Genomic DNA, 12,720 nt, shown 5'->3' on the forward strand with positions numbered 1-12,720 from the left:
CTAGGATTTAGATCTGGAGTTCCTTCTGCTCCTTCCGCGGATATTATAATTCGTACAAGACAAAACATTTTTTTGGTTGTTTCATCATGGTGCTATTGTCATTACTCTTGTCAGGCTTTCGCCAAAACGGTAGGTAAAAAATTATTTTCCGATCACTTAGTTCACGTTTCATAAAAGATTTCCACTTTCGAAACAACCAGATGACCACTCAGTTCTTTAACTCGTCCAATTTATTCCCTCCAAGTAATTTCGCCCAGGTTCAGGTCTGGATCTTGCTGGTCAAATCCACTTAACAATGTAACAACAGAACAAATTGCTCTTTCTCCTTATTCACGCTTATGCCATTCCATAATTCTAGCAAAAATATTTTGAACCACAGGACTTAATACGAGCTGGGTTTCTAACTCCTAGATTCAGTCAAATCTAAGTAATCTCAATGGGGTTTAAATTTGGAGATCTAGCTGGCGTTATGTTGCCTATTTTTTTACACAAACAGATTCTCTTTTTTGATTATTATTTCTATTTTCTAACTATGCAAAAATACTCTCCTTAAATAAAGTAGATAGGTATACATACATATTTCTATTTGTATAGATTTCAGTGTTGGTATTTTAGTATTTTTTATAGTATAGATTTAGATTTGTAGTTGCTTCTCTATAAGTAATTTCACTAGGATGCAGATCTGGCATTCTTTTTGGCCGTTGTCTTTACTTTTCAAGTATTTTCTCTCGATCTTGTCTGTTTCTCATTCTTTCTCATCTAGATCTAAAACGCGCACTTATTTCGATCCCAAATTCCGCCTTTCTCGAAAATCTTTTTTCAAAATTTGTCGTGCGCTTCGGTCCGACTCAGAAAGAAAATGGCTGATTTGGTTGAATTTCTGTTCCAGGTCGGTGCGAGCCAGCCGCCGGTATGTTGATAGCCTGCGCAGGCTGCGACAAGCCAATCCTGGACAAATTCCTGCTGAACGTCCTGGAAAGGACGTGGCACGCGGACTGCGTCCGCTGCTTCGACTGTCACGCCCCCCTGACGGACAAGTGCTTTTCCAGGGAATCAAAACTGTTCTGCCGGAGCGACTTCTTCAGGTAAACGGGACGAGACGTCGTGCGGGACGTGCGTTGTGTGTGTGTGTTTTGTGTTTGTCGTTGGGAGCGAGGTTGTTGACGTTTCTTCGATAAAACGCTCCGCTTTGAAAAATCGCCGAGATAACGTCCGTTGTTAATCAAGGCGGGTTGGTGTTTTGACGTGCGATTCGATCAACGGGTGCGTGTGCGTGGAAAAACAAGTGCGAAACGTATTTGACACTTCGCACGCTCTGACGCGGTTCCGTTTTGATTTGAATTAATCGACCGGACGCGGCGGACGGACGTGTTCCACGATTTTTTCTACTTATTTATTTTTGCGCTTTGCTTTCTGAAGTCGCTTCTGAGAGATTTGACAGTTTTTGGGTTGGTAGAAGTGTCAGCTGTTCGAAAGCGCACCTCGATTTGCAGAAAATATTGTCTTTTCGCTCTTTCGCCAACTTTCTCTGTTTACTGGTTTGCTTTTTACTTGTCAAGATTTCAACAGACGGATTCGGATAAAGAAATTTGACAATTTTCGACTGTCAATTCATATTCACAAAATTCAGTTCCTATTTATCCATCTTCTTCATTTTTTCTTCGTTCTTTGTGCAAATTATCAATCCTAGATTGTCTTATAAAATGAAGAAACGTACCTACCTATTTGACAATTTTTGAACGTAGATAATTGTCTTGAAAATTTTGACTACTTCGTGACAATTTCCAGCAATTCCTGCATCTCCGTTCGATCAGAACCAGGTGTTTTTGACAGTTTCGGTTTACCAACTAATAATCCCAAAAAGATTTGACAGTCATTTTGACACTTTTTGTCTCCACCCAGGTCGAGAACCTAGCCGGATCTAGGGGAACGACTGCCGGTGTCAAAAAAAAACGGTCTTGTTCTTCTTCTTCACAATTCTCTCCATTTAAGTGTCGTAATGGATGTGTGACGTCATTGCCCGGTCATAAATCCGTACGCACGTCGTCTACACGCATCTCCCGGTCCCATATAACCGAAAACTATAAAACCATCAATCTGTCAAAAGATCGGTGATTTAAAATCGCTTTAAGGCGCTCCCAGACCACGTTTTATAGACATATTTGGCCTTGTGATCGGCTCGGTCTCCGAGAACGATTTTTTACAGTGAGGACCGCGGGTTTGCGGTGGCGCAATTTGTACCCAAGGTCGTTGTGTGTATGGATATGTGACCGATTGATTTATACAGGGTGGACAACTGTCTCCTAGTAGTTAAGGCTCCTCAGGGAACGACCGCAGCCACCTTTGACTACACGAAATTGTCGAAAATACGCTCTGACTCCTCGATCGGGTGAGTCCAAGCGATTTCGATGGGACGCAGGTCTGGAGTTGTTGGCGGTCCTCGAATCTTTAATTTCTCGGAAAACAAAATTTTCTTTTTTATCGTTTTACTTCTCCATCTAACAAGAACTTTGTCAAGAATGTACAATTTTCTTCTGAGCATTTGTCCAAATTCGACAACAAATATTATGCAATAAAATAATAAAAGAATTATCCAATTTGTTTCGTTGGGATTTAGATCTGGAATTCTTGCTGGCTGATTTCTGATTTTTTGCGCGAAAAATATCTCTTTCTGATTATTCTACTATTCTATCGTTGTACCACTCCAGCAAAAACATTTTTAAAAATATTCAATTGTGTCTGTGGTTGACCAAAATGGTAACACAGGTATTATTTAATTATTTTGCAAACCGAAACCTTCACTTTTGTTTAAGTTTCATGAAAGGTGACTAGACTGCCTTAAATATTTCATTTATCACAAAGAAATGAACTGGTTATATTCTCATTCGTCAAATTATTTCAGTCTACACAATTTCTCTGGGATTCAGGTCTGGGGATCGTGTCGGTCGTTTTATATTTATTTTCTTAACTTTTTATCATTGTTTCGCTCTAACAAAATGTTTTCAGAAATAAATCGTCAACCGCCTCCTTAAAGTTTTTGTTGAATATTCGTCAAAATACTAAACAAATATAATTTTCTAATCCAGAAGTTCCACTTTTAATTTGGGTCAAACTACTAAATCCAAGTAATTTCGGTTGGACTAAGGTCTGGAATTCATGCCGGTCGATCAAATTTCTATTTTTTTCGACGTAAAGATTTCTTTCTGATTATTTTGTTTTCTGTCCTTGTACCAAATATCTTTTCAAGTAGATTCAACCTTCTTTTTAAATTCCTATTGAACCACCACGATCAATCAAAAACCTTCACCTGTGGTTTAATTTTCGCGATATCTAACTCGTCCAAGAAATTTCGATAGGATCTAGGTCGGGAGTTCTTGCTGGTCGTCCCACGTCTGATTTCTTAAAAGACAAATTTCTCTTTTGATTATTGTACTAACAACGCTTCTATCATCGCATCACTCTAATAAAAAATGTTTATCCTTTCACAATTATGTAGGTACATTGGTTAAAAATCTCAAGACAAAAATTATTTTGTAAACAAAAACAGTCACTCTTTTGTTTCACAAATAAAACGTCTAGATTAGCTTAATACTTAATTAACAACAAAGAAACCAACAGGTCATTCTCTCACTCGTCTGTTTAATCCTATCCAAGAAATTTCGATAGGATTTAGGTCTGGAGTTTTTGCTCGTCTAAGCAAGTTCACTGGGACGTAGATCTGGTGTTCTCGGTGGTCATTCCACAACTTTCTCCTCAAGAAATGATTTTTTTCCGATTATTTTGTTCTTTCGTTCTCGTACACTCCCACCAAAAGTGTTTTTCCACGTTTTCACGCTCTTCACTTCTATTCCATCTCCTACATTCTTCCACTTCAAGCATTCGCACACGACGAGAAACCTTCACATTTACATTAAATCTCAGTAAAGACGCTCAGATTTAAATTATACACTTGATTAACAGAGAATTATCAAATCCGATTGATTTCAGTAGGATTTGGATCTGGAATTCTCGGTGGTCGTTGCGCCCGTTTCTTCACACCAACATTTTTCCTTCCTTCTCATGTTCTCCTACCCGCACACCAAAAGGGTTTTCGTCCTTTTCACACTTCGATTCCATCTCCTACATTCTTCCACTTCAGCCATTTGCAAATGAAAAACCTTCACTTTTCCTTTAAATTTCCCTAAAGACGTTCAGATTTAAATTGTACGTTTGATTAACCCCAAATTGTCAAATCCAATCGATTTCAGTGGGATTTAGATCCGGCGTTGTAGATGGTCGTTCTGCACGTTTCCCCACAAGAAAAATTCTTTCAAATTGTTTCGTTCCAGCATCCTCGTACACCCACACCAAGAGTGTTTTCGGACGTTTTGGCCCTGTCCCCTTCGATTCCACCTCCATTTCCCCCCGACACTCCTCCACTCCAACCATTCGCACACGCTTTTTCCCACATCCATATTTTTTACGACGACGGTAACATTATCGTTGCACCAACCCCGTGTCCGCCGTCTCCCTCCGTGGTCGTAAAAGAGGAAAGAGAGAAAAAGGAGAAATCGCCACGTCCCGGCAACCCGATCCGCGCGTTTCTCGAGCCGAGCCATTATTATGTGCGGAATAATGGTCAATATTCAAATCGGATTCTTTAACAAACATGTTTTCGAGTTAACAAGGCCGAGCCGTAACGAGGCAATTTCGGCCTCGTGCACCGGCACCAGGAGAAACGCAGCCGTTCCCGTAATAAAACGTAATCGAGCACCGACACACCGGCCGCCGTGACCAATCGTTTATATTTCGTTGCTCGAAGATCACGCTGTGCCGATGGCTTTTTATGCCGTTTCAACCCCGACCGACCCGACGACTCAGCTCGCATATACAGGGAGTCGCGAAACACCCACATTTTTTTTCCGCACAAGTGGGAACGATCCACGCGCGAGCGCCGCAACCCCCGCGATCGCTCGGTCTGACTCGCCGACGGCAAATTTGAGTTTTCACAATCACAAAGTGCCCTTTGCGGAGGTACTACTGACAAGAGACCACCCAGAGGAGACGACAATGGCATTCTAAAGTGTCAGTTAACGTTACAGCTGTTGTGTCAACTCGGAAAGAATAACAGCGGCTCTTGGTGCCCGCTCGGCAGAGCTCCACTCTGCGATGTGAAAAGTGAGATTTTTTCGCCCGTCTGACCGTCCAGATTTTAATCCCGTCGAGTCTCGATTGTGGGAAACACAAAGTGACGGTTTGTTCAGCGAGTTGTGGTGGTCTTTTTGGTGTTATCTCGGTGTTGTCGAACAATGCGAGTCGACTCGAATGATTATTTTTTACATTTAGTGAAACTAGGAGCAATTATGTTGCTATCACGCCATAAAAAGTGGTGTTGTCGTGATAAAATCTACCGTTCTTGACTGCTGACACGCAGAACAAAATTTTTTAAACGTGTTGGGAGATTGGACTTTTTGTTGAAGAAGAAAGATAATACAAAACAATAAATAAGACACATTTGGGTCTTTCTCGACAAGTGTGAACATTTGAATTTGGAAATTGTTTGTGTCGTTTTTTTCAAACCCACAATAGTTATTTGTATATCCAGGCCGCAAAATCATTCTTTAACGTACCGAGAGAAAAATTGTCGCCGAGAGTGCTTGCGACAATCTCAAGGCTGTTAAAGAATTTCGCGGCCAACATTTCTTTAACGGCCGCGAATATGGATTTCGCGGACTGTTTTAGGTCCGCGAAGTGCTCGTTTTGCGTACGGTTGCACAAAAAACTTATTAAACGGTTGCTACTTAGACACATTTTTTAAATTCCATTCGATAACGGAAAATTTCGATCATTTCCGACGAAACTAAAAGTACCAAAGGAATAAGTGTAACGAACTTGGGTGATTTGAATCAAGACAAGCTCAGATGGAGTGCACTTAATATTCGCTTGATTAAAATGTTACTCTACAAGTTCTGGACGAGCTGAAAAACGGATTATTAACCTGACGATTAACTAATTAGCTTAATTAGTTACATATTACGGTAATCTTCCACTCAATTAGTTCCATTTTATTACGGTTTTATTTTAAGATCGCGATTTAATTTGCTTTTATTTTATTTTTTGTGACCAATTAAAAAATAATTTTTTTTTTCTACGAGAGTTTCTAACTGAAAAACTGGAGCCAGTTTTAGGTTGGTTTTAGGTAAACGTTTCACAATTTCATCTAAAAATTCATCCAAGAGTTTAATTTAGTAATTTCTAAATAGGTTTCGGTTATAACAAGCTAATCGCTTGTTTCAATTTAGCTAATTCAGTTGTCTCAGGTTTTTACAAATCTAGGCTTCCCTTGCAATAACAATTTTTAGGTTGCTTTTAGCCGACATCATCATAAAGCTTAAACCTTGACTGTTTCAGGTTTTATTATTTAGAATTCGCCATTTTCTTACTAACAAGATAATTTTTTCAATCTGACATTTACAATACTTCTAGGTTGTTATAGAGCACTTTTTGCGTAGATATTTTAGGTTGTTCTCAGGTTTTCACAACTCCTAATTTATTTTGCAAGCATTTTCAGACTCCAAGCTTCACTTGCCAAAGTTTCTACAAAGTTTCGCTGTCTTTCTCACACACCACATCTATTTTACGGCCTAGTTTTAGGTTGCTTTTGGGTTGTCATCATTTTTAAAACAACCAAATTTCAAATTTCAATTAATTATTATTTTATCCTGTGGTTTCCAAGTTGTTCTCAGGTTTTCAATCATAACCAGAGTATGTCTTTTAGGTTCCAGGTTGTTCTCAGGTTTCAAATCATCACCACATTATCTATTTTAAGTCGCATCTAAACTTGGCTGTTTGCTATTTGAGGTTTCAGTACACATCGTGTCAGGTTGTTCTCAGGAAAACCTGGCGTTGCAAATTATAGTTTTTTTAACCGTCTCGTCCCCAAAACGGCAACTTCTTCTGTGTTGTTTTAGGTTGTCAGTTGTCACGGTTGTACTGCAGACGTTCCAGGTTTGACATGCTGTATAATCTTGACGTTCACCTTTTGTTGTTGATGATTTAAAGCCGACCGAATCCCACGTTATAGGATCAGTTACCATCGCGATCCCCTCCCGTCGGCGTTTCGTACCCGACAGTCGACCCATCAGGCCTTCTCCCGCATCCGCTCAACTCCCATTGTCTCGGCGATTGTTTTGACTAAACATCTGAAAATATTTACGGTTCGGTCGTCGACACATATGGGATTTATTTTCCAAACAAAACCCATCGAAAGGTGTAGCGTTGCGAAATATACGAGCTCCAGCTCGTTAAAATCCGACTCTTGTTCTATTTGTCCGTCGGTATTGACCAGGGAGGTCCGTTCCAATTCTCCCAACACTCCATCTGCTCACTCCCGACCATTGGTCGACGAAAAAAAAAAGAACAAACTGATCGATAAATCACCGAAAAGAAAACCAACACGACCGACTCGATTGTTTGTGCTTTCGGAGATGATAAACGAGTCGAAAACGCAATAATAATAATAATGTTTATTAGTATGGTCGATAAGCGGTAATTGAATTAGCCTCCGAACAAATATCTTTTAATTGAATTTATTAATTAATGTAATTCGAGACGCAATTACAATGTCTCGATTGTGTGTTTTTTTCCGTTGTCCGTCTCGTGAGAGGGCGCCGTTATCGCCTAACCTTCTTGACAGGAAGGGCGACAGCGGCGCCCTCTCGACGCCGCACGCGTCACCGTCCAGGTGCGGACGTGTTAATTTTTCGCGCACAACACGGCGGCTCATCGTAAAAGTATTTTACGATGCATTCTTTTTTCGGTGGATCTTCGGCGCGCACGACGGTGCGCATCATGCGTGCCCCCCGACGCCACCGCCGCTCTTATCTTTTAATTAGTTCGGACGTGGAAAAAACACGATTTCGAAAATTAATAAGTCACAATTTACGTGACGAGTTAGCATCTTTACGACGTCCGCCGCCGATAAGACGGGGTTAGGGCGGCGGTTCCCACCCTCGACTCTGATAAGTGCACTCTCATTTATTTATGGTAATCGGCATGAAACGTTTAGGGACGGCCGGGGGGCTCCCGGGGACGCTCGACTTCAAACCGCCCTACGGGACACTCAATGAATTATGCAGATGACGTAATTAAAGGGCGGTTTTTCGGGGGCGGCGGAACGGTTTCAAAATGACACGGGAGAGGTTCACTGGAACGAGATTCATTTACGATTCTGTTTGCGTAAGTTTTTTCAATAATAATAACAACACCTATTATTATTAGTACATATTACCATTATTATTATCATTTTTGTAGTTGCTATCACCTTATCTTATATGACACTCTAAATGTGCAAAATATTTTACATTAGAAGAGTTAAAGTGTCACTTGAAATATCACCACACACGCACTTACACAAAAATATAAGTTAATGTCAATTCTGGAGAAACTCTGAGTGTTCAAAATTTCTAAACATTAGGTACTGTTGGGTAAATTAATTAGGTATAATTATTTTTTTTAATCGAATCGAAAGGAAAGATCAGAATTGTTTAAAGATCACCGGGTATATGTATCTTGATGATGCTAAAAAAGATTTAACTGTCTTAAAAATAATTGAACATAATTTATTTTGTTTTCTCGAGGGACGAAGGTCCTTAGAATTAAAACTTTCACCATAAACATCTTTATGTACCCAACAATTTATTTTACTGTACACGGTGTCCTCTATAAAGTTGTAAATTTCGAAAAATATTTTTTCAAAACGATTTGTAAAATATCTGCGAATTAATACAAATTCGCCACCGTATACCTACCTACCTACCTACCTACCTACCTACCTACCTACCTACGGAGTGTGCTATATATTTTTATCAACTGCCAACTTTGACTGTCAACTTTTTCAAAAATAAGTATTTCGTATACATACGAGTATCATCTATTTAATATAGATAGTGTTTTCGAAAATGTCAAATTTTATATACCGGGCGATTCTCAACGTACTTGCAGTTTTGTCTCTTCTGGCTGAAAATATCCTTAACTGATTTTTAATGAAACATTCTATTATGCATTCATAGATTTCTTAAAACCTTGTCACAAAATATAAATGTTTCGTTATCCAATAAAATTTACAATTTAATTTAAAATGTACAGAACGTCCGATTTAATTTAGCATTTTGAAAAGTCTGCGTAATTTAAGTTAGGTATATTGAAGTCTGTTTTACCTAAGATGGAAAAATTAATCTTATCCAATAGATTTTTTTTAACATTTGATGAAGATTTTAATCCATGTGCTGAAAGTTTCAAAAAGTGCATTATTGTACAAAACATCAACACGTTATTTACGCACTTGTGATAGCTAGATATGCTTAAATTTTTTCAAGGTTTGAATGGTTTGAGAGTCACCAGGTATACTACTATATACTATACAGGTATACCTATCTAATAATAATTTTAATACGTCAGAACAGTTGAGAACACTTTCTCTCCTCTTTGTGAATTTTATATTAAATTTTTTTAACTGCTCAAATATACAGAGTGGTCGATATAATTTCATATGTTGAACACATATTACCACATAACTCGCGTTATATTGAAACCCGTTCTAATACAAATAAATAATTTCCTGTCAAGTTTTTTTCTTTAGATATTACATATTTTTGAAAATATTTGAACATTTTTAGAAATTAATCTTATACTGCATGTTTAAAAAAGTGCATTGTAAGAAACATCAATACGTTATTTACGCACTGTTAAATTGCTAAGTTGCTTAAATTAAAATATAATTTTGATCCCATTAGCTTCAGATTTGAGTTCACGATTTTCAAAATTGGCAAAAATACGGGAAAATTATAAACCGATTGATTCTCAACTTATAGTCATTCTTTTGTTCCCACTGTATCACAGCCAAATATGTAATACCTTTCGGGTCTTTTGACTTTTTAATGAAACATCCTGTAAATATTTATAATGTATATATTCATGGTTTTCTTAAAAACTGTCCTAAAATAGTTATTTGTAGTATATCAAGGCCGCGAAATCATTCTTTAACGTTCCGACAGAACAATTGTCACCGAGGCCGCTTGCGGCCGAGGCATAACAATCTCGAGGAAGTTAAAGGATTTCGCGGCCAAGATGTACACAACACATTTTGTGCAACCGAAAATTTGTAATTATTATGTCGCTATGGAAATGACATTAATAAAACAATTCATTTTGTAAATAATCGTAAAAATGTTGGAAGAGAATTGTAGCGAAAGTGATGTTTCAGTTTCGTGTACTCCTCCAGAATTAAAAAGTATTATACATTCTGCGGATTTTAATTTGATACCCGAAGAATCTAAACGCCGCGCCAGTCTTACATGGAAGCTCTGATTAGTGACGTTTACTTTAATGACCGTCGTCAAAAGCAACGGCCGCGAAATTGGATTTCGCGGCCTGTTTTAGGTTCGTGAAGTGGTCGTTTCGCGTACGGTTGCACAAAACAGATATTTCATCATCCAGAAATAATAATAATTTATTATTCATGTTATTATTAGATATTTCGTATTAGGTATTGTGAAAATCGTTAATTTTATGATTATCTCAGATGTCACCGGATGTGTAGATGATGAAATATTTTGTTTTAGGTTTTTTTTTGGCAAATGTTGTTATCTGCACAAGTCAAATAAACAAGAGAACATAAAATAATCAATCTTGGGCTAATTCAATTCGTTTTTAATTAATTTTGTCGTTATCGTCTCTGTTATCGAATGAATTTGTTTGTTGCAGGAGGTACGGTACAAAGTGCGGTGGTTGTGGCCAGGGCATATCGCCTAGTGACTTAGTGAGAAAAGCAAGAGACAAAGTGTTCCATCTCAACTGTTTCACCTGTCTCGTGTGCAGGAAACAACTTTCAACCGGTGAAGAACTTTACGTTTTGGACGATAACAAGTTTATATGCAAAAACGATTACCTGAACGGAAACAAGACGGCCGCCATCACCGGACACCACCAGGGTAAGTCCGCCGCCCCCCGGTATCCCGGAGAAAGAAATCCGCGCGCACGACGAAAAACGGAGAGGTCCCGGAAGGGAATCCCGCGGCCCGCCTCCCGACCCCTCCGCCCTTCCATCAATCGAAGGGGTAATCCCCCAATGACGGCGTGACGTCTCGCGCATCAACCGTCGAACGTCGGTCGAGGGGTGAGGCCGTCCCGGCGCTGATTGGCCGCCGCGGTTGCATGGGCGGGGCCGGGCCTCCCCGGCCGTCCTCCCCTCGTTTCGCGTTTCAATTTCGATGTACAAACAAAAGCGGAGCGCTTAAGAAAACAGATGAGTGTCGTACGGTGGAGAGGGCATCGCGACGGCGGTCCCTTAATTGGTTTCTCGGTGCGGAGACGGTGACAGAGCGGTCATTTTTCACCGGAGATCCCAACGCTTCATAAATATTTAATGAGATGATTTTAGAAGAGCGGCGATCCACTAACATGCTAATTTTATAGTTGTTCTAACGTACGCTGGATGTCTATAATTAGATGCGGTGCCTTCGCAGCGACCGCACCGCGTTAGGATTTGACGAATCGCGCCCTCGTTCGAGGAGGTGGACACCCATGTCAACAAAAACTAGAGGTCGCTGTCGTCGCGACGCTAACGAACAGACGTATACGGAGTGATCGCGGAAAAACAAAGAGGTGACGTCAGTCAAGTCTACTAGATTTGGACACGTTTCTCAATTCATAACGGATATACACGGTGTCCGGTAAAAAATCGATATCGTTGTAAGGAAATCGTCCCCAGAACAATAATAATAATAATAACTGAAAAGAAAACTTGATTTTTTTTTTATTTCCGAGAATTTTAACATTTGTGAACTCAAAACTAGGCATGATGGATGAAGATTAAAGTTAAGTTTTTTTTGAAAAGTTTAATAATTATACCTATTTATCTGTCAATAAATAAAGCATATCGGTTTTTCTGCAATGTAGAACGCTCGATACAAAAACGATTCTCAAAATGTTTCGTCAAATGCTTTGAAGAATAATGCGGAATGTGGCACCTACCTAACAGAATTGATTTTAATACTACCCAATATGATCTAATTTTCAAAATTTTAAATTAGGTACATCGAACACTGTATTTTTGGACAGCAAAATTGTTTTCAACGAATTTTTGATTAAAAAAGGAGAGAAGATGTTTTTAACTCTTTTTAACCCAGCAAAACGTTCCTTTCTTTGTTGTCTAGTACACCCGGTGATTCTCAAACCATTAGCATCTAGATAATTAGGTATTATTATTATTTTAGTGCCGTAGTAGGTATATTTTTTTAACTAATATCGGACTACCTATCTACTTTAACGCGGCCTTTAGAACTGTTTGGACAAAGAAAACTTTTTTTTTACCTACTTTTTTTCTCATAAATCGATAAATACCTGTATTAATGCATATATAGGGTGTTTGGTTCAAATTTCAAAAATTTAGGACAATTTTAGCTAGACCGGAAAGTTATTTTTCTTTTGTGTTCTATCGGGAACAAGACAGGAACGCTGCAACTTGAGAATCACCTGGTACATTATTTTTCTATTGGATTTTTGAAAATTTTGACAAAGGTGAGCTCAGATCTAAATTTGATGGATTGAAATTATCTAGATCTATCATTTTTTAAAAAAAGTTAAACATATTTACAAGTCCGTAAATAACGTGTTTTTTAGAACGCACTTTTTTAAACGCTCGGTAATAAGAAAAAATTCTAAAAAAGTTCATCATATACA

General features: G+C 38.7%; 1 protein-coding gene across 3 annotated transcripts in view; it reads left to right on the top strand.

The window, feature by feature from the left end:
* Lim1 (LIM homeobox 1) overlaps positions 1 to 12,720 on the top strand; it is a 63,713-nt gene that overhangs the window by 18,671 nt on the left and 32,322 nt on the right. For all 3 annotated transcript variants that reach the window (XM_069044509.1, XM_069044510.1, XM_069044508.1), the window contains exons 2-3: positions 890 to 1,085; positions 10,744 to 10,970. In XM_069044509.1, coding sequence (XP_068900610.1) covers positions 913 to 1,085; positions 10,744 to 10,970 — 400 coding nt within the window. In that variant the 5' untranslated portion in view covers positions 890 to 912. The remainder of the gene's footprint in view (positions 1 to 889; positions 1,086 to 10,743; positions 10,971 to 12,720) is intronic.

This window comes from Tenebrio molitor, chromosome 4, assembly GCF_963966145.1.
Source record: "Tenebrio molitor chromosome 4, icTenMoli1.1, whole genome shotgun sequence".
Taxonomy (NCBI): domain Eukaryota; kingdom Metazoa; phylum Arthropoda; class Insecta; order Coleoptera; family Tenebrionidae; genus Tenebrio; species Tenebrio molitor.